At 38.4% G+C, this 22,741-nt stretch overlaps 1 protein-coding gene across 1 annotated transcript in view; it reads left to right on the forward strand.

The window, feature by feature from the left end:
* The window catches only part of LOC122562216 (dynein axonemal heavy chain 17-like), a 464,703-nt gene that overhangs the window by 417,711 nt on the left and 24,251 nt on the right, over positions 1-22,741 (forward strand). The window contains exons 67-74 of the mRNA XM_043714924.1: positions 97-261; positions 992-1,132; positions 7,145-7,315; positions 9,303-9,425; positions 14,712-14,905; positions 15,705-15,853; positions 18,553-18,680; positions 21,253-21,480. Coding sequence (XP_043570859.1) covers positions 97-261; positions 992-1,132; positions 7,145-7,315; positions 9,303-9,425; positions 14,712-14,905; positions 15,705-15,853; positions 18,553-18,680; positions 21,253-21,480 — 1,299 coding nt within the window. The remainder of the gene's footprint in view (positions 1-96; positions 262-991; positions 1,133-7,144; positions 7,316-9,302; positions 9,426-14,711; positions 14,906-15,704; positions 15,854-18,552; positions 18,681-21,252; positions 21,481-22,741) is intronic.

The raw sequence follows: 22,741 nt of genomic DNA on the forward strand, positions 1-22,741 counted from the left end.
TGCAATATGTCCTCATATCAGATTCTCTACCTATACAGTCAGTTTCATACAGAAAGTTTTGTTAACAACTAACAATAAATATTCATTTTACTTTAGGCAAGACTTACAACACAACAGAATGAGTTCAAGATTGTTCTTAAACAATTAGAAGACTCTCTTTTAGCTCGACTCTCAGAAGCTTCTGGAAATTTCCTTGGTGATACAGCTCTGGTGGAGAACTTGGAGACAACCAAACAAACTGCGACTGAAATAGAACAGAAGGTCAGCTACTTAATGTTAAATTTGATGCACTCATTATTTTTATTCTTTGGAAATGAGATCCACAGTTATAAGAATTCCTCAAACCTTTGGAGTAGTATTTTATATATTTGTATTTTACTGACAGAGATAGAAAATAACATTTGATAGGAAACTGCTTTTGCTGCTGTTTCAGTAAGGAAACAATTTCAAAACATTGGAATAAAATAGAAAGTGCTGGAAGATCTCAGCAGGTCTGGGAATAGTCATAGAAAGTGAAGCAGAGTTAACATTTGGAATCCAATATAACTCTTATTTGGAATTACAATATTTGTTGCAAAGTGAGCTATAAAGAATAAATCTTCGAAACCTGAATAAACTGAAAAAAACAAGATACTGGGCAGTTGTGATAGCAACAGTGGAGAGAGAAACAGATTTCATGTTTCAAGTCCAAGGACTCTTTATTGGAACCTAAAAAGGAGTCACTGGAGTCAAAATGCCAACATTAGTTTCACTTGCACTATCTGTTTTTATTGATAACCTATCCTTATGCCAGATCAACCTGTAACAAAATAGAATATATTTTCAAACTCATCATGTTACATGCTTTAACTAAATAACTTTATCTAAATATTTTAATTATTTCTATACAATATCATTGTGAATTAAATTTAGGTTCCACGTGTTTCCCTTATGTAACAATTCTTTAGCTTGAATGAATCCGTTGATATATAAATTTTTATTTTTCATACAGGTGGCTGAAGCAAAGGTAACAGAGGTTAAAATAAATGAGGCAAGAGAAAACTACAGAGCTGCTGCCCAGAGAGCATCTTTACTCTACTTTGTTATTGATGACCTGAATAAGATCAATCCTATTTACCAGTTTTCTCTCAAGGTAAATGTTTGGTAAACCCAATCACATTTGTTAGAGGCATGAGCCATATTTGAACACAAAATTGACAAGCTTACAGTTTACTTGCACTCATTATTGGCAAGTTCATTGAGGGTAACGGGTAGGACAAGAAATCATTGCTCTCATTTAAAGATAGTTTACACCTCTTTCAAATGAACACACCTTTGAGTGCACTCAACAGAATAGGCAAAATGGCAAGCTAAAATAATCAGCACAGACTCACAATGTTTCATCCTCACTAACACTCAATGCTGGAGCCCCCCAGGGATGCATACTCAACCCCCTACTGTACTCACTGTGTACCTATGACGGCGTCACCAAATACCAGACAAATGCCATTTACAAGTTCGCTGATGACATCACCATAGTCGGTCGAATCTCAGATGGTGATGAAACTGACTAGACAGGAGGTGGAAGACCTGGAAAAATGGTGCACTGAAAACAACCTAGCTCTCAATGCCGGCAAAACCAAGGAATTCATTATTGAATTTTGGTGGGATGTTACTCATGACCCCTACACATTAACAGCACACAGGTGGAACAAATGGAGAGTATCAAGGTCCTGGGAGTAGTCATCCACACCAAGCTTTCTTGAATTCTTCATGTGGATGCACTGGTTACAAAGGCCCAACAACGTCTCTTCTTCCTCAGGTAACTGAGAAAATTTGGCATGACAGCTAATATCCTTGCCAACTTTTATAGGTGCACCATCGAGAGCATTCTGTCTGGATGTATCACTACCTGGTATGGCAACTGTACCATTCAAGATCGGAGATGGTTACAGGTGGTGAACTCGGCCCGGACAATCACAAAGGCCAACCTCCCATCTATAGAATCCACCTATCAGGCCCACTGTCAAGGAAAGGCTGCCAGCATTCTCAAAGATCCATCCCACCCTGGCAATGTTTTCTACAACCTCTACCACTAGGGAGAAGGTACAGAAGCCTGAACACACGCACCAGCTGGTTTCGAAACAGTTTCTACCCTACTGTTGTTAGAATACTGAATGGACTCACAAACACTTAACATTCGCTTGTACATGAGTTTTTGTTTTTGCCGCTGATTATTTACTTATCTATGCTACTTAACTATGTGATCTGCCTGTATTGCTCGCAAAACAAAGTTTTTCACTGTGCCTTGGTACACGTGGTAATAAATTCAATTCAATTCAATTTTCCAACACTGCTTTAGACGTATTGGTGGAGGAAGTCAACCAAGGAAGTGCTGTCCACTTTACTCCCAGCAGTAAATGAGTTTCCTGGCCAGCTTTATATAGTCAGTAGATAGGTGATAAAACTGGTCAATGTAAGAGGCATTGTATCCAGGAGCAAGTCACAGTGAAGAAATAGTTTTAAAGATTTCAAGCAGCATCTGTAAAGGAAGGAACAGAGAAAATGTTTTGAGTCCAGTGATCCTTTGTCAGAATCCTTTCTCATGTAAAAATCCATCTTGTGTAAAAGTCAGTGCCTTTTTTGTGTGTTTTGATTATTAATTTTCCGGTAATTACTTTGGTTCATTAAATAAAGGGACAGATGGGACTAACATCGACTAAATGATTTATTGTGATGTCTTCCAGAAAGAAAATCAAGTGCATAGCTCAATCTAAATCAGAGAAAAAGTGACGAAAATGACCAGAGGCCAAATGGTTAAATTATCAACTTTTCTCTGATGGCCTAACATAGGGTAATTGGACTCAAAATGTAAACACGATTTCTCTCTCTGCAGATGTTGCCAGACATGCTGGGTTTCTCCAGTACTTTCTGTTTGTGATATAAATACAGTTCTACATTTTAACTTCCACGCACCTCCTGCACCACCCAGAGTTACCTATACTTTATAAGAACATTGAATTTTCATAGAACATTGAACATAGAACATTACAGCGCAGTACAGGCCCTTTGGCCCTCGATGTTGCGCCGCCCTGTCATACTAATCTGAAGCCCATCCCACCTACACTATTCCAAGTACGTCCATATGCCTGTCCAATGACGAATTAAATGCACTTAAACTTGGCGAACCTACTACCATTGCAGGCAAAGCATTCCATACCCTTACTACTCTCTGAGTAAAGAAGCTACCTCTGACATCTGTCTTATACCTACCTCACCTCACTTTAAAGTTGTGTCTCCTCGTGTTTGCTGTCCCCATACTTGGAAAAAGACTCTCCCTGTCCACTCTATCTAACCCTCTGATTATCTTGTATGTCTCTATTAATTCACCTCTCAACCTTCTTCTATCTAACAAGAACAGCCTCAAGGCCCTCAGCCTTTCCTCGTAAGACATTCCTTCCATACCAGCAACATCCTAGTAAATCTCCTCTGCACCCTTTCCAAATCTTCCACATCCTTCTTATAATGCGGTGACCAGAACTGTACACAATACTCCAAGTGTGGCCGTACCAGAGCTTTGTACAGCTGCAGCATAACCTCCTGGTTCCGGAACTCAATCCCACTATTAATAAAGGCCAAGACACTGAATGCCTTCTTAACAACCCTGTCAATCTGAATATAGAAAGGGCCTTAGACTTTGCTGTTTTTCATGAGTTCAATTGCTTGTTGTGGCTCTCCTATAGATAGCATTCTGCCACAAGAGATCGGGAGATAATCTGGACAGTATCATCTGCCACTGTTGATTTACAGTGGACATGATGAAAATGTAGTTTCATTGAAAAGAAACCATTCTCTGAGAAAAGTGGAATTATCAAGTTTGACCTTGATCTTTAGATGTGCCTGGTGGCTTTAAAGAAAACATTCTTATGTCCTGATGGTTGGATATCTCAGATGTTTTATTCCCACCACACGTCCCTACTTCTGTGGATTTGTCTTTGTGCATCAACCTTGAGCTGTTGGAAAATTGCTCTTTGATTTGCTGCTTGTTTTCATGGTGGTATTCTTATGTATCTGCTGCCTTGCACTTCTAAATAGTAATGTAGTGGGTTTTGAATGTGCTGTCTGAGGACCCTTGGTGAATTTCTGCAGTGCACCTTGTGGATGGTACACACTGCTAATAGATATTTATTCTTGTAGATGGTGGACAGGCTTTGGGACTATTAGGAGATTAATTTGTTACTGCAGGATTTCTACCCTCTAACTCGGTCTTAGAGCCAAAGTAATTGCATGGCTAGTCCAGTTCAGTTTTCATTTAATTCCCAGAATGTTGTTAGTGGGACATTCAGTGAAGGTAATGTTATTGAATGTCAAAAGGTGATGGTTAGACTCCTCTTGCTACAGATTGTCTTGCATTTGTCTGGCATTTGTGCAACACAAATGTTACTTGCCATTTGTTAGACCAAGCCAGGATATTGTCTAAGTCTTGCTACTTTGGACATAAATTGCTTCAGTATCTGAGGAGCTGTAAAAATTGAACATTGTGAAACTATCAGTGAAGAATATAGCTGGGGCTTTTTGATGGCATACTCAGTCAAATGAGGATTTAATATCAAGGGCAGTCCGTCTCACCACTCCTCTGGAATTCAGCTCTCTGGTCCATGCTTCAACCAAGGCTATAATGAGGACTGGAGCAGAGTAGGCCTGCCAGAAATCAAACTAAGTGTCAATGACCAGGATGTTGCTAGTCAAATGCTGTTTAATAAATCAAATCTTTTATTGGGGTCACTTGTGGGCCAGACTGGATAAGGACAACATATTTCTTTCCTTGGGGGATGTTGGTGAACCAAATGGGTTTTATAGCCATCAGTAGGGATTCATGGTAACTCTTAGACTAGCTTTTTAATTCCAGATCTTTATTAAATTCAAATTTCACCATCTACCATGTCACCAGATTATTAACCTGGACCAATGTCAATATGACTAGGTGATTACCTCGACTTAAGAACTCTCCCATCATGCAACTGGTAGTAGAGACTAGACTGATGGGGCAATAATAGGCTGGGTTGTATTTCTCCAGCTCATTATATACAGGACACACCTGGGCTATTTTAACATTGCTGAGTAAATGTCAGGCCAGACTGGAACAGCTTGACTAGGGGCGTGGAAAGTTCTGAAGCTTAAATCTTCTGTACTATGTCCAGAATATTGTCAGGTTCCATAGCCTTTGCGGTATCCACAGCCTTCAGCCATTTTTTTGATATCACATGGAGTAAATCAAATTGATTGAATTTTGGCATCTATGATTGTGAGGACATTTTCTGTTGAATAAGTCTGAGTGATAACATTGCTCAGTGATGATTTGTTTTTTCTTTTGCTGTTCTGAGTCTTGCAATATCTTGGTGCTAGGTGAATGTTCATCATTGATTGAACGATTCAATTAGCTGGCATCATCCTCAGCATGGATTGAGTGTCACAGACATCACTTCAGTTTTGGAGCTGGGCAATAATGATTTGATCTAGGAATCCTTCATGTGGTTTTGTGTTTGACCTTCGAGTGAAAGGGGCTATAATATAACTGTGCTAAGCATACTTTGTCAGCAGGACTTTTTCCACTCCTTTTTCAAAATAGTTCAACTTCGGATATCAGTTTTATGATTAACCTTCAAAAAGATGATCACGGTGCGAATGGAACTTGTCCATGATATCCTCAAAGTCAAAGATTGGGGAATTAGCACTGATGATATTGACATATTAGTTATAGCTGATCTTTAGATAACATATCATGAATTTTGAATCAATCCAAATGGAAATTTCCAGTAGTGAATCCAAGATCAAACCCCACATGGCAAAATCTAACTCCTTAGACATGAGTGTTGCCGTCAATCTTTTCTTTGCAAGAGAAGATGTATACTCGTGCTTATTCCTTCAGTTCCCCACTTCAGGAAAGTGGGACTCGCTGAATTCAGATTTTTTTCAGATGGTCACTTTGGAGACTAACCAGAAGAGTTCTAACATTCAAAGTTGCTAAATTTAAAATATTATTCTTTCACTACTAATATGGTCATACTGCAGGGTGTTGTTCTCTGGGTAAAAGAAAGTGAATAGCCTTTAAGAACACTTTTTCTAGCCTCCTCACCATTTAGAGTGAATAGAGGTTATCCTGAAGATGACTGCACAATCACCGATGCTTCAGCCCAAAGACACCTCTGTCCCATTATAGTTAGTCATCACTTCCATCTGTTGCCTGTGATTCTTGACCAGGCAATTTCACAGCAATGTCCCTGTCATCAATGCCTGTCACCATAAGACTTGGCAAATAGACCATGGTAGAAGCTTCACATTACTTTGTTTCACATGGAGACCTTGAGGTGCCATCATTGTCCACACAATCTTAAACTTGTTACATGTTTAAGATTGGAAGAAAATGAATAGCTAATTTTAGACCATCTTTTCGGCTCCTCTCCATTTGGGATGAGCAGACAGTCATTAATTGGTGGTAATATTTCAGAAATGTGTCAAACCACAATGACAGGTGCTACATTGCCAATGCAACCTTCTTTTTCCAGATACAGTCTGCATCTGAGCATAGTTAACCTAAACTCATAGAATATCTTGAGATCATGGTAGTTGCACAACAAGCTGATAATTCAGGTGCATTGCTCATGAGGCAGCAGGAATCTAGAATCAGACAGTGTAGAAGAGGCCCTTCAGTCCTTCGGATCTGTAGCACCAAAATTTCTACACACAGTTCTAGGCATGAGCAGTTAAGGTAGCAAGTCTCCAGTGGCTGGTGAGGTTCACAATCATCTTTTTCTTGTTCTGATTTTGAGAACTTGCAAGTTTAAGTGTTGCCTGACACCTTCCCTCCACCCACCCCACCAGTTGTCACCATAGGTGGACTACTAGGAGCAAGGAGCTCCTCACAACATTGCTCAAGAGATTTTGAGAGCAAACAAGTCTCTCTACCATGCCAAAGTAGCAATCTACAGAGACTGCTCATAGTATCACTACTGGCTACAAGTTGATTGAGTATTCTGAGCCTTATGCTCATTTACAGGTGACATGCAATTCAATGTGATCTTTCAATACAGTTATGCCAAAGCAGCTAATAGTTGATATGTAAACTTTAACAGAAAAATAATGCAATTATTGTTATATTATTTAGGCCTTTCATGTCACATTTGAGAAAGCCATTCAGCGCTCAGTACCAGCAGATGATGTCAAGGAGCGTGTCCTCAATCTCACAGATGAAATCACCTATTCTGTTTTTGTGTATATAACCAGAGGTCTATTTGAAAGAGACAAACTCATCTTCACAGCTCAAGTTGCTTTTCAGGTATATCAGTGCTTTATTTTTGGTAAAGGGAGCTAACATATATCATACTCTTAAAAAGTGTCTGTACTTCTCAGCATTGTGCTAAGAATTTGATTTTTCATCTTGATTTGTTACCATCTGCAGAGGACAGTATTATTTCAGACTATCAATAATGGAACTAACTCCAAAGATAAAGTATGTTAGATTCCTTTCAGTGTACCTCCAAATTCCAGGGTAACTCCTCCCAATGGTTGAGCTCTGCGTCTGAAAAGCAAACAAATCTGAACTCTTCCATCTGAAATTGGGCTTTCAGCTTTCAGGATTGAGACTTTCAAACTGCTCCCAAAGCTACATGCCCAAGAGCATAATTAACAAAAAATCAGGCAGGAGGCCACATCACCTCATTAAAATGACAATAATAATCCTGCATCTGTAGCCACAAAGCAGAAAAAATATTTCATACTTTGTTTTAAAGCTTATGTCATATGAACATGCACTTCTTTTTTCCAACTTACACTTTATTGTTGATTAACATTTTTATTCTCTGCAGATAAAATAAGGATCTTCTAGTTACTAAATATTATAGCTTTGTTAGTTGATCTACTTTGTCATTTCTCAGCTTTGCTGGAATTTATTTTTAAGATTTTCATGGATTTCAAGGTTGCAATATGTTCCACTATACTATTAACAAATGAAGCATTTAAAAAACTACACGACAATGCAATAAATTTATACAGCAAAGTAATGGAAAGCACAAATCAATTGAAGGGAGCTAAATGTTTTACAAGATGAAAAGAAGAATGATACAGAAGTTAAATCAGAAAATAGCATTAGTAGGAAGAAATTGCACAGACCATGGAAAATTCACGTTCATGTTCAGGATGTGTCATTGGAATCCTTTTGAAAAAAATAATGACATTTTTGACAAGAAAAATTGAATAATAAATGGTTCATTTTGTTCAAAGCAAAAACAGTTTTGACAAGAAATACAAGAAGATGAAATTAAGTTAATTTTTGTTTTTGATTTATTAATGATATTATTAGTTGATTGATTAAGAAGTACAAAATATTAAGGAATTTGCATGTTCATAATTTTGCATATTTTGCCAAAGTCATCTTATATATCTGTTTCAGGAGGAATATGTAGTTTCTTCAAACATTTTGCATAGCAAAGATAAGTGAGTCAAGCAGAAGTTAAAACATGATTAAGGTTACGTCAAGGGTACTTTTTAACTTAGCACAGGTGAATGCAGGGACAGTTAGGAATTAGCAGACCAGAAAACACATGTAGATAGAATTTCAGTATCTCCTTCCAGGTACTGGGTGCACTGAGCTCAAATATTCTGAATATACTGAGTATTTTGAGGTCAGTATATTTGCACAACTGGCTGTTAATTCTGGTGCAATGCTCATGAACAACTGAACTGGATTTCTAGGCACTAGAAGCCAATAAGCAGATTACAGCAGATGGAATACAGAGTTTTCAGGCTGACACCCAAATATGCTGTGAAGCGTGGAGTTTAGAGAATGGATACTGCACAATTGGAGAACTGCAAATGTATTTTATCAGAAATATGGAATGTTTGCTTAATTTTATTAAAGGTCAGAGAACCAAACATTCTCCGTGTACTGGCTGGCTTGCTGTATTCATCTGACTTCTATTTCTGCCGTAAGAGCCACGTAGAGTCAGCTGTGCACTTGGAATGCTTTCTAGGCTTTAGGCATACGTCTGGGATAGTGAACACTCATGCCCCTCAGGATTGCAACCTCATGTTGGCAACTTCATTGAATAATAGTGATGGGACTATCAAAGAAATCAAAACAAAAAAATACCAGTAATTGTAACATTAAAAAGACATGGAAAGCTTTGGGCTCTAATATTCTTTATTGAACAGGTACTTTGTAAGGTTATTGCCATATAGCTCAAAGATAAATTCAATACTGACCAATAAATAGAAGTATATTTTTGCCATTTAGAAATTACCATTACTAATATTCTGTCTCATAGGTATTTTTAATGAAAAAGGAAATAAATCCGAATCATCTCGACTTTTTGCTGCGGTTCCCATTTAAAGCTGGTGTTACAAGCCCTGTTGACTTTCTTTCACACCAAGGATGGGGTGGAATTTTGGTATGTAGTTACATACAAAGTGGCATTGTTTTCTGACATTAGTGAGCAAGATGATGAATGTAATATTTTATGAGTGCAAACCGAAAGGCTTTTATAAGCAGAGCAAAATATGCTGTTTTGTATACTAAAGCAAATCGGTAATAAGAAAACCATGGAATTAACTAAGATGGTGTCTTGAAGGTATTTTATAGAGAATTGGCTGCAATCTGGATTGGAAGTGTGTTAAAAAAGTGGCTTAATTTCCCTGGTTCTTATGGAAATCAAACAGGAGAGTGTACTTGAAGGGGTAAACTATGTTGCTACCTCTATTTAAAGCCAAAAGGTAGCAATGGAGTTGTAGTGTATGCAAGAGATTGGTCCCAAATTGGACCTTATTAAAATAATCTGAGTATTCCCTGAAGAATCATGGGTGTTCAGCATGTATCACATCCACTGAATAAGTACTGCCTAATTATTTTGCTTCGGGGATATCATGCCTGGTATTCATCTGGTAACACAATTATTCTTCCAGTGACTTCATTAAACTTGGTCTGCCTTGTGGATCTCCTTGGGTTTACAGAGTTGTGATTCAAAACCAGAGCTGTCACTTTCTATTTTGTTGAGTCTCCTGTTAATTTGTGCTCTCAGATCTTGATTTAGATAAAACCAACTCTTGAGTAATTAAATATTCTTGGTTCCAAATTTCCATACTGTCTTAGGAAATAGGAGCAGTAGCCATTCAGCCATTTGATCCTGTTTTGCTATTCATTAAGATAATAACAGATCTTCTATCTACTTTACTTCCATCTTTGCCATCATTTTCCTCCACTTTCACAATATCCCTATATCTCATGTTTCCATTAGAATCAAGAATACAGCAATTGCAGGCTTGAAAATACCCAATAATTGATTATCTTTAACATTCTAGATAAAGAATTTGCAAGGTTGACAACCTTGTTAATGAAGAAATTTCTCCTCATCTCAGTCCAGCCCTTTATTCTAAGACAGTGGTCCCTAGTTCCTGATTCCTTAGGCAGGGCAAATATCCTCCTAGCATTTGCCCAGGATAGTTCAACCTTTCAACATGGGAGTCTTCATTTAAATATTTTTCCTGCTTGGACTTGTGTGCAAGTTTCTGAAAAGGAAGATTTAGCACAGCAGTAAACATGAATTTCAAAGAAAACAAAATCCAATGCAAAAAAAATCAATAATTTACATGAGTAATTAATATAAATGGTCAATGAAAAGTTCCAAGCAGCAGAGCCAATTCATAAAATTTGTTTTGCTTTCCCAGTCAAGAAACCCAGCTAGAATGAAACAGCAAGATGCCCAGTCCTGATCCCCAACAGTGAGGGAGGGGACCAGCACCAAGCTAAGGAGTTGGATTTAATTAATGCAAACTTGCAATCACCTGTGTTTGCATGCACTGTAACTTGGCCTTGGTAGAATTCATGTGAAAGTAGAATTTGAAGTGCATTGCCTTTCAGTATGGGTTTTTGTCCTCTTCCAGCTAGCTGTGTGGATATTTGTTTGAGGAGAAATGAGAGGTATGTGTGTTCAGATTTCTCACACACTCTCCCACATGCTCACATACTTTCTCTCTCACCCGTACACAAATATTTTCCTTTCCCTCACTCTCACCTTCTACTATCCTCCCTCATATATTCCCCCCCACTATTTCCTTCTGTCCCATCATCATACTCCCTTAACACCTTCTCTCCCTCCATCCCTCACACTCTCTCACACACCACGCTTCCTACCATCCTCTGTCCCTCATTTCCACTTTCACTGTCTGCTGACATACACTCACTCTCACATGCTTACCCAGGGTCCCCTGTCGCAAGCACCTTGCTCCGCCTTTCTTGACAACCTCTGCCAGGCTACATGGGGCTAGTCTTCACTATACTTAACAGGTTAGGATGGTTCCTTATTTTCTCTTTCCCACCCTATACTATTGCAAACTCACTGACACCGTCGGTCCCAATATGCAGACCTCAAGCTTCATGAAGCTATTTGGTCAGACAGCACACTGCCCTTCCTATCAGAGGTTGTTTTTTTTCCACATTCATGGGAGACAGAATGAGAACCTGCCTTAAATTGGAAGAGAATCTCCTTGCACAATCTTCCATTCGTACTTTCTATATTTTAAACAAAGGTTTGAAAGGTCAATGGGAAACCCTGATGGCCCATATTGTGGCTCCCAACTCCCTAGTGGACAAGCCTGATCTACACTGTCATGCTCCTTATGAATTTCATGTTTCAATTAAATCACCTCTCACTCTTCTAAATTCTAAGCTTTATCAGCCCAGCCAACTCCTATATTCCTTATAAGGCAATTCTCCTATCTCATGAATTAGTCTACTTAATCTTTGTTCAACTGTCACTAAGGAAAGATGATCTTTCCTTGGTTGTGAAACCAAATGTGTACATGGTATTCAGTATTTTCAATGAAGTTGTCCAAATATAAATACTACTAAAGCCAAACTTTGTTTTTCAGGTGTAGATTCCACAGTAATTAAGGTCATGTGCTAAAAGTCCAATGTATTTGTCTATATAAGAAATTCTATCAAAAACAAGCTCAAGAGCTGAATGGCCTACTCCTGTTACAATATAGTTGTTCACTCAATGTAATAGTACCAAATTTGGAAAATAACAAAAGGTGCTCCACCTTGAGTATAATTTTCAGCTGTTTTGTTCAGGGGTTCAACTAAGCTTTGAACTACCCTTTATATAAGGCTTGAAATTATAGCTGAGGTATGATCTACATGAGCAATAAAGCAAGGTCAAGGGACTGATTGTCCTCCTGTTTCTCCGTTTTGAACTGACAGCAACAGAAATATACCAAGATCAAATGGAAAAAAATATCCAGAAGGAAATATTAATAAAATGATCAAGCCTTTATCTAACTGAAGAAGTCAATCCTTTGTCTCCTACTTTGTAAAACAATAGATTAATTCCACAGATGTAGATTTGTTTTGCAACAGGACTTTCTGTTTGTCAGGAAGTAAGTGAGCTATAAAACTCTTAAACTAATAGCAAAAAGGCATATACAGTATTTTTCAGTTAATTAGATAAGAAGAAATGATTTCTTATATCCAAAACCATTCTTTCCTGTGAAGGATTTGTTGATCTATCATTCGATCAACACGCATTTAGCTATTATATTAATGTCACACATTCCACATATTGATAAATTAGCAAGAAATCACATTCTTTCATACAGATGATCTAACTTTTCCGAAGACCTTTGTATGGCTAACATTGACTTCCAAAGGAATAGCATTAGATGTACTTGATTTCCTTTATATCAAATATCCTGACCAGTGTAAACTTCAGCATCAGCATTATGGGGCTACCAAATGCGCTTGATGCACTTAATCGCCATTTAACTCCACAGTTAGCTTGTTTGAATGAAAACCAAGTTCCAATGAAGTTAAGTTCCAATGAAGTTGTCTTTACAAGCTAGAATATTCTTTTCTGACTCCAAAGAATCAAAAAGAGTATTCTGCTGGTTGTCATAACCCCACCATGACCATAGACACATGGGTTTAATGCTTGTTATAAACTCACAGCAGGCTCCTGATAGTATTCACACATGCAAAAGCCCACTTGTTACTCCGGGAAAATATAGATAATCTGTAATATTATTGCTACTGTTACATAAGAAAAGGCATTGAGCTATTTGAAAGGCAGATGGATTTTGAAGAAGTGGTTGTCTCAAACTTAAAGACCTCAATGGATATGAAAGTCGATGATTTGGGTCAAATTGGAGGGTGAGAAGGCACAATAAAGCCCATTCCATGCATCCATGCAGTTTGGGATCTTCTTTCTTTTATTCACTGGGCTTTATCTAGCAGTCCCAAGCTTGGAATATATTCTCTCAGAGATGGTGAACTTGAATTCAAACTCTTAGATGTAATTAAACCCAATGATGATGTATGCAATTTCTGTCACCATAAGGCTCTTCTTGCCCCTCAATTAATTTAAGCCCTTAAAAAGTACATTTAAGGACCTCAGCCTTATCCCAACTGACACAACCCTGCTGCTATGTTACATGCCCTACCAGTCAATCTATACCAATAGTTTGTCAGCTGGTGGATGCAGGGGACTGCATGAGGCCCTCGATCAAAGCCACTCAGTGCAGGCAATGATGGAGCCAACCCCTTGTCTTTGCTTCCTCTGTCCCCATTCCTCCTGTGACCCCAAATCCAAGAATTCTCCTCCACTCACACACCAATTTAGAACTAGGAGGCATATTTTTAAGGTGAGAGCAGAAAGATCTAACAAAGGATATAGGGGCAATGGTTTTAGACAGAGGGTGGTTTGTGTGTGGAATGAACTGCCAGAGAAAGTGGTGGATGCAGGTACAGTTACAATGTTTAAAGGACATTTGGATAAGTTTAAGAATGGGAAAGGTTTGGAGGGATGTGGGCCAAGTGCAGGCAGGTGGGACTAGTTTAGTTTAGAAACATGGTCAGCATGGACTGATTTGACCCAAGGGTCTGTTTCCATCCTCTATGAATCTGTGACGTGCCATAGTCCTGGGACATCCATGATGCTGAAACTCCAGAAGTACTCTTTTGAAGGTAGCTGAAGCCTCCTCCATGATATTGCTTGGTGCAAAAGCTGCTGGCCAGTCAGAAGCTGATGATTGCATAATGCTCACTATCATTCATAATTTCTCAGTGGTGCAATTTGAAGTCGACTATGTCTGTATGCAACATTCTGAGATTTGCCTGATAAGTGGTCAGCAACATATGTTTGGCCTGCATCTGGGGTCTGGGGTCTTGTTTCAGGTGAAGGCTGCCGGTAACCTCTCGAATGTCTGATTTGATGCATGCTTAAGTGGGAAAAGACAGTGCAGGTCTTTTGTCAGATCTTCAGTCAGCTGCTGAGATCCCCTGGGCCTCAATAAAATTCCACATAAGGAGTTCTGGTAACTGGTACAGATGGGAAGAAGACAGTCTAGAAACCTAACTATGCCTCTCTGATAGCATTTGTGTATGGTATAAAGACAAGGAAAAAGTCTTGGGAGTTCCAGTGGGGAGTAAGATCACAATTGAGGAAGTGAGACAGTGACAAGCCTTTGAGATTGTCACCCTTCACTTGAAAACCTCTTTGCTACCTTATGTACTGAGCAGGTAAACAAAAGGTTTCCCAGACTATTTTTCTCTGAAATGCAAATACAAGAACATTAAGCAAACCATTAGTGGGTCAGTTTAATGTACTGATTCTAAAATAAAACATTAGATTATATTCTAAAACTATATTTGTTGGAAATCTCATCACATGGATTTTACTTGAAAGGTCTTGGCAGAAATGGAACAGTTTAAGAATCTGGACAGTGACATAGAAGGTTCAGCCAATCGTTGGAAAAAAATTGTGGAGTCAGAAGCTCCAGAGAAGGAGAAATTGCCACAAGAATGGAAAAATAAAGGGCCAATGGAGAAGCTATGCATGATGCGATGTATGAGACCGGACAGAATGACATATGCTGTTAGGTGCTGTATCATAGCCTGATGATGTATCATTGTAAAATATACATTAGTTTGAATATATGTACTGTTGTTGGTTGATATGCCAGTAAGTAACTTAGGAAAATTTATCCTCCAAGTAAATGTAGGGGTATGGGTGGGTTGCGCTTCGGCAGGTCAGTGTGGACTTGTTGGGCAGAAGGGTCTGTTTCTACACTGTAAGTAATCTAATCTAATACAGGTAAGAATTGAATGTGTTCGATTTTGATTCCACAATGTGTTTTACTATTCACAGTTCCTCACATAGTGAAGCAATGGTGTTAAAATGGAACAAGACTGATAGTATTCTGGCTCAGGCTGATAAGTGGCAAGTGACTTAGGTGCTAGACAACGGTCATCTTCAAAAAGAGAAATTCTAACCGTCTCCCCTTGCTATTCAACCACCTTATCCTTGCAAAAACAAATATAAAATGGAACAAAATATTACTAACACCAACCAGCTCCCTGAATTTAGACTGGCCATACTCCATCTAGTGTCAGCGATTGATTAATACAAGTAGCAGTGGAAGAAGTTCCAGCCGAGTGTGGTCCCGATGGTGGTAAAAGACACAGGGAACTTTAAAGGCAACAGCGGGTAGCAACATAAGGGGAAGGAAACTTTAGAACTGAGGGTGGAGGCAGGAAAAGGGGAACCAGCTAAGGAAGTCCCGTCATGGCAATGGATACCGAGAACTTTAATAGTGAGAATGGCTACTGGGATTTCAATTTCAAACTTTCAATATCAAAGGTTTAACCTTATCCGACAACATTATTTGGAATTTTACAGTGGCTTTGTGGAGGAGAAGCTCGGAGCTAAATATGTGGAAGGCCGTAGTATGGAATTTGCAAAATCATATGAAGAAAGCAGTCCTTCCATTCCAGTATTCTTCATTCTCTCACCAGGAGTTGATCCACTTAAGGATGTGGAGGCATTGGGTAGGTGCCTTAAATGAGGCAATTAATTTATACATATTTGTGGAAGAATTCAAATCTCTGGCTCCAATTTAAATGGGAAAATTTACTTGCTGCTGTAATTTCAAAGCCCAACATATATTAACTCTCAGACATCATTTAAATTTCACCAGCTAATTTTCAATCTGTTCCGTGTGTGGAAGTCAATAAAAGAGGCATAAATTCCCCCACACAATGAACTAGTATGTGAGCAAAACCAGTTACAGTGACTGATTCTGCAAGGTTTCCATTCATCAGTTTGCCAGGGAGAAGAGGGTTGAAATTGGGGCTGAGGCTGAAGGGGGAGCAACATATCCATGGTACTACCTCAAGCAGTTTGTCATTTTGCTTGTCACTGGGGCTTTTGTGGCATCAGGATCCTGGACCTCCACAGGCTCGGGTAATGAATTCACTTTCCTTTCCAAGACAATGAATTAGGCTACAACCTTGGTCCTGCACAAGCATTATATTATGTAACTAACTTGTGAGAAAGTTGAATTTTAAGAAGCTCTGTTGTTGCTAAGTGTCTGCAAGTGCTGTGGAGTGATTCTGGAATTGATGTTCATTGATGGACTTAGCAAACAGTGGTCTTGTATTCTCACATGGTTTACAGAGGAGGAGGCGACCTTTCCACTTAAAGCCTGCAATGGCAGTGGGAGTTGTAGTGACATAACATCTTAGTCAGTAGTATGATAGTGCAATGCAGCATAGGGAATAGAGAAGAAAATCTTTGCACAGTGCAATCAGCCATGTTGCAAAATGATACTTTCATGTTTTCTGACAGTGACAGTAGAAGGAAACAAAAACTAGCAGCAGGGGTCGATCATTGAACCTGCTTCACCATTCATTACAGTTATCACTGATCTTGACTTTCAACTCCATTTTTCCAGCCATTCCCCATATTCCTTCATTTCTTCAGAGACCAAAAATCTGTCTATTGCAGCCTTAAATGCATCCAACAGTGGAGGATACAGAATCTATCCAGATATAGAATTACAAAGCTTCAACATTCTTTGAGTGAAGTAATTTAATCTCATCTCAAATGGTTGGTTGCTTATCCTAAGACTCTGTCTGCATGTTTTAGATTTCTCGAATGGCAAAAGCAATCTCTCAATGTTTACTAATCAAGTTCCTTGAGAATCTTACATGCTTCAATGAGAACACCTCTAATCTCTCTTCCCTAATTGCAGAGAGATATTTACTGAACAACCTGTTCAGAAAAGGTGTTGCACTCTTCTGGAGCAGGTAGGACTTGAGCCCAAACTTCTGGGCTCAAAAGTAGGGATACTACCACTGTCCACAGGAGACCTCTAAACTGCAGTGAATATTCCCACATGCTACAGTCCCTGCCATCACGATCCCTGTCATGCCAGTCCAACCTTATTTATTTGAAGGAACTCCTTACTGGACCAATTGCCACACCCAGTACTCACATATGGTGCCACATCAAAGTTAAGTTCTAGAAACATTGAACTTAGGAGTAGGAGAAGGCCATTCAGTCCTTGAAGCTACTCCATAATTTGATAAGATATTGGCCAACATATTACGGTCTCAACTTCAAATTTGTGATTCAGTTAACAAGACACCAAGTTCACTCAACCATCAAGTTCAGCCTTCTCTCCATTCAGATTTTCTATAAACTTTCTGTTTCTCACCTTTGTGCACATGAGACTCCATGTGCCAAATTTTTGCCTACTTCCTTAACCTAAATATCTCCCCTTGCTGGCTCATTAACTCCTCTTGACAACTTAATTACCAATTGATCTTGCCGTCAGCAGCATATTTAGCTACCTTACATTCAGTCCCTTCATCCAAACTGTTGATGTACATTGTAAGTACTTGTGGCCCAGCACGGTGGCACTCAACAAGTTACAACTTATCTTAGCTAACTAATCCTTTACCCATGTTAATATCTTAACCCCTACACCATGTGTTCTTATCTTGTGTAGTACCCTTTTAGGGGTTAAGATTGTTCTGAATGCCTTTCTAAGTTAGTGGCCTATGTATGTCAGAACAAGTGTGGCTGTGCAGAAAGTCATTCTTGACTTTCTGAAAGCAGAGCTCAGAGGGGAAGGTTGGTGCAAAGAAAAGCAGATGGATTTGAAGCACGAGATCCATGATCAGCCCAGCAAGAGCTTACTGAACATATTAATTTTCAGGTGAAATGGAAGTTCGGAATTGGCTTAAAGCAAAAGCAGAATCCTCAATATTCTCAGTGATGCTAAATCAAATGGACATTGTAATAAAGTATAATATCAACATTAGGAATGTCCTTGCAGACCATTCAAAAAAGCCGGCAAAGAATAAGCTTAATTGTTGCTATAAGTTCCAAGATAAATGTGACTTGAAAAATATTATTCACCCATTAACCCTTTTGCTTACGATCAGATAAATACCATGCATCAAATGTAATTGTAGTAAATTGTTCTCACTGTTTAATAGTCTTTCTAAGCTCATTTCTGTTAAAGTACTTTTTTATATATATGAATACTACATATAAGTACATCTATGTTTGCAAAGTTGGATAATAGAAATGCAGCAATTTTGATATTTCCAATGTCATCATCAGAAAGTGTTATTCCTAACAATGGCAAATTTCATAACATACACTCAAGATAATATTTGTGCTGTTATTCACAGAAGCCTTAACACAGGTTTATAATATCTTTTTTATTTGTTTATAGGCAAGAAATTGGGCTTTACCATTGACAATGGCAAATTTCATAATGTATCGTTGGGACAGGGACAGGAAATAGTGGCAGAGCAAGCTTTGGATGAAGCAGCTGCAGATGGACACTGGGTTATTCTTCAGGTAATAAATACATTTAAAGTGTCAATGTTATACAATGTAAAACTGTACATTCAATCAACCAAATTACCATTTTCTTTAGCTGCTTTAAAGGTTATGTCGATGGTCAGCCAAAAAATCTTGACAATTTTTTAGACACTTTGAAATTTTTAAAAAGTCTTTTTTACCATTTTTGTCAGTCAGTTTAAATGTTTTCCAATTATTTTATAGTGGGAGGAATCTCATTTTAATACAGAATGTGGTATGGTATGCTGTAGAAAATGTAGGAGAAAGTGAGGACTGCAGATGCTGGAGTACCAGAGTTGAAAAATGTGGTGCTGGAAAAACACAGCAGGCCAGGCAGCATCCGAGGAGCAGGAGAATTGACGTTTCGGGCATGAGCCTGAAGAAGGGCTTATGCCCGAAACGTCGATTCTCCTGCTCCTCGGATGCTGCCTGACCTGCTGTGTTTTTCCAGCACCACATTTTTCAACAACTGTAGAAAATGTAGGCAGAGTTATTTGATTTTATTTATTTGCTTTCTTTATTCCACTAATTACATAAAATATTTTCGTTCTTTTCTTAATGAATAAAATTGAGAACATTTGTAGGGACATGATAAGTAGCCTGTCAGTGTGTCAATGTGTAAGAGCCCCTCAAACTGACAACAGCTTAGGCTAAAAGATCAATGGATTAATAGGCAAGACACAGCAAGGCAAGGCAATGCATGGACACTGCAAGCAGCTCTCAGATGCAGCCTGGTACATCACATAAGCTGATGACAGTCATATGTGCAAAATGTTCCTGCTGCAGCCTTCTCAATAGTCATCAGTGTGACCTGAGTTGCAACTTAACAGTGTATTGGAGAGCTCCCATAATGGTTATGTTGGGTTGGCAGATTTATGTCCTGATATGTTATTGCCCAGTGTCCAGCATGGATATCCACCAGGTATCCATTGCTGTTTTCCTTGTTGGGTTTTCCCAACATTTAGCTTGGTTGTTGAGCTTTGTAATGGAGGCTGAATATTAATTCAGCAAGTTACAGTATTAACAAGGCATTACACAAGCATTAACTCCAGTCAATTAATGAGAATCTGACCACGCTACTTGTGAAAGAATAAAAGACAGAACAGGTTGATTTCAGTGTAAGGATGGGCCTTATCAAACTTCTTGTCCAATTCCGTCACAGCCCACATCATTCAGACTCCTATAAGATGTATCCTTAGTGTCTAACTTTTTAAAAAAATAATAAAGGGTAAAAGTGTATTATAGGGATATTTCCTTGAAGTACAGTTCATAGCAGTCAGTAAAGCCAGAAGGGTTGTTCTTGGCAAAGGTAATTTGACCAAATAAATTGTGAAACCTCTGGGCCATTCACAGATAACATTGCAGGATCCAGACTATGTTTAATATAATGCTCTTTTATATGTGTAACATAAAGACTCCAAAAAATATTTATAATATTTCAACCAAGGATATGAAAATGCCCTATAGCTAACACAAGATGACCTTTTGTGCAGAATGAAAGTTAAATGACCAGTAGTAAAAAGAAACGCTCATCTATAAGTGAAGTGGTAACTCTTCTAAGAACGCACTCAAAGTATGCCTTAAATCTAAATTGCCATAGAGTTAGTCTATGTAGATTTTAGTTTGATTGTCACAGCAAAGGTGTTCAAATGTGAAATCTTGTACAATTCATTCTATCAATCTCTTGCAATTCAATTTTTTAAATTTATCAGTCTCCATGGGGATCATTACACTTTGTCCTACTGTGTAACTACTGTTGTCAGGGTAATCTTTAAACTACTCCCATGATTGATTTCCTTTCTTTGCAATTTCTTATTTCCATGCAAACTATCTCTATATTTTGATATTCCTAGTCAAAATAATTTTTCAATATTACACTTTTCATTGACAGAGCTATCTCACCTCCTTTTCCTTTCTTCCTGCCCTTCCAAGATGTCATATATCTTTTAATATTCAGTTCCCTGTCGTCTTCATGTTGCAACCATGGCTTTAATAATGGCTATCGTATCATACTTATTTCTAGTGCCCATATCAATTTGTCCATCTTGTTCGGAATGCTACACATATTCCAATAAAACAGTCTTCAGTTCTGTTTTTGGACCATTGTTCATCAGTCTAACCTTATTTGTCGTTGCATTCTTATGTTTGTACATGTTGTTCCTCCCTGTCACACAGATTAGCATGCTCAAGATTTTCATTTCCAAATCTCATTTCAAATGAACCATTCCATTTTTATAAATTCTTGAGGATTTAGAGAGGGCTTTAAATGAGTTACATAATTCTCCATGACAGTTGTATCATCACAGTTCAGGTGAAGGCCGTTCAAATGATACAGGTATAGGTGCTTCTTTTTCCAAGCATTGTTATCAGCGCTGCTTAAATTGGATCCCATTGCTCCCTCACTAATCCTTGAACCACACATTCAACTTGCCATTAAATTAATAAATAAATTTTAAGCAACTAATGTTTATTCAAATCGTGCCAAATTAGTCAAGAATGATAAATGTCTATGATATATTTCTAGAATTATTGATCAGTTCTTCATATATTTGGATTAAATCTTTTGCAGAACATTCATCTAGTTGCTAAATGGCTGGGTACATTGGATAAGAAAGTGGAACTTTATAGTTTTAACAGCCACAACGATTATCGTGTATTTATGACTGCTGAGCCAGCAGGATCACCTGAGTCACATATTATTCCTCAAGGATTATTAGAAAATTCCATTAAAATCACCAATGAACCCCCAACAGGAATGTATGCCAACCTTCACAAAGCTTTGGACTTATTTAACCAGGTAAAAATAAAATACAAATAATCTTGACCTTACTCATAGCCTAGTCATTGGGGCAGTTTTTCTTAATGTTAGATTTCTTTCGAAGGCAAAGCACTGCTTGAAATGCTGGATATCTGAAATAAAAAAAGAAAGTGCTGGAGAAGCTCAGCTGATCAGAAAGCCTTGATGGAGAGAGAAACAGAATAAATGTTTCGAGTCCAATATGACTGTGCTTTGAAACAGGACTTAGATTTCTTTTTGGCCTTTTTCTGTCAGCTCAGATATATTACCATTTGAAATTTGGATTGCAAATAAAAATGCAGTTGTACTGGACACAATGAATTTTTGAAATATCTGCTTTCACATGCTGAAATTTATAATGGTGTTTAAAAGTTATTTTTAAGCTATACTCAAGAGCTTTCAACTTTTTTTTAAATTCAGCGGTATTTAGTCCAACCTTTACTGCACAGATTGAAAGTCCTTGAGTTGGTGAGCCACCTTTTGAATAGAACTGAGTGGTATCCTAGGCCATTTCAGTTGTTCTTTAAGAAGCAACTACGCTGTTGTGGATGAGGACATGTGCAAGACAGACAGATTACACCTAATTAGATATGGAACTGAATTTCTTGTGCAGTCAACTGTTAGTGCTCTTGTGGAGGATTCAAATTAATTTGACAATGGTGTGGGAACTAAGAGAGGAACACGAAGAGAGGAATACTACGATACACGGAATACTGGAAGAAATAGATAGCACTTAATAGAGGATAGTAAGTTAATAGTTGAGTTCAGAAAAAGGAGAAAGGAACCTGGTTCAAAGAAACGATGGCTCAGTTTGATAACATGGCTGCCTCTCAGCGCCAGGGACCTGGGTTTGATTCCAACCTCGGGCAACTGTCCACCTGGAGTTTGCACATTCTCCCCATGTCTGCATGGGTTTCCTCTGGGTGCTCCGGTTTCCTCCCACAATACAAAATATGTGAAAGTCAGGTGAATTAGCCATGCTAAATTGTCCATAGTGTAAGGTGCATTAATGAGGGGTAAATATAAGGTAGGGGAATGGGTCTGCTTGAGTTTCTATTCGGAGAGTCGGTGTGGACTTGTTAGGTTGAAGGGCCTGTTTCCATACTGTAGGGAATCTAATAAGTGTGGCCAAGTGGTCTAAGGCACTGAATTTAAGCTCCAGTCTCTGTTGAGTCATGAGTTCGAATGCCACCACTACCACTATCATGGGTGATATACCTGCAAGAGATCTGGGTAGCTTCAAGTTCGTGATGCTTTATTT

Source organism: Chiloscyllium plagiosum, chromosome 24, assembly GCF_004010195.1.
Source record: "Chiloscyllium plagiosum isolate BGI_BamShark_2017 chromosome 24, ASM401019v2, whole genome shotgun sequence".
Taxonomy (NCBI): Eukaryota; Metazoa; Chordata; class Chondrichthyes; order Orectolobiformes; family Hemiscylliidae; genus Chiloscyllium; species Chiloscyllium plagiosum.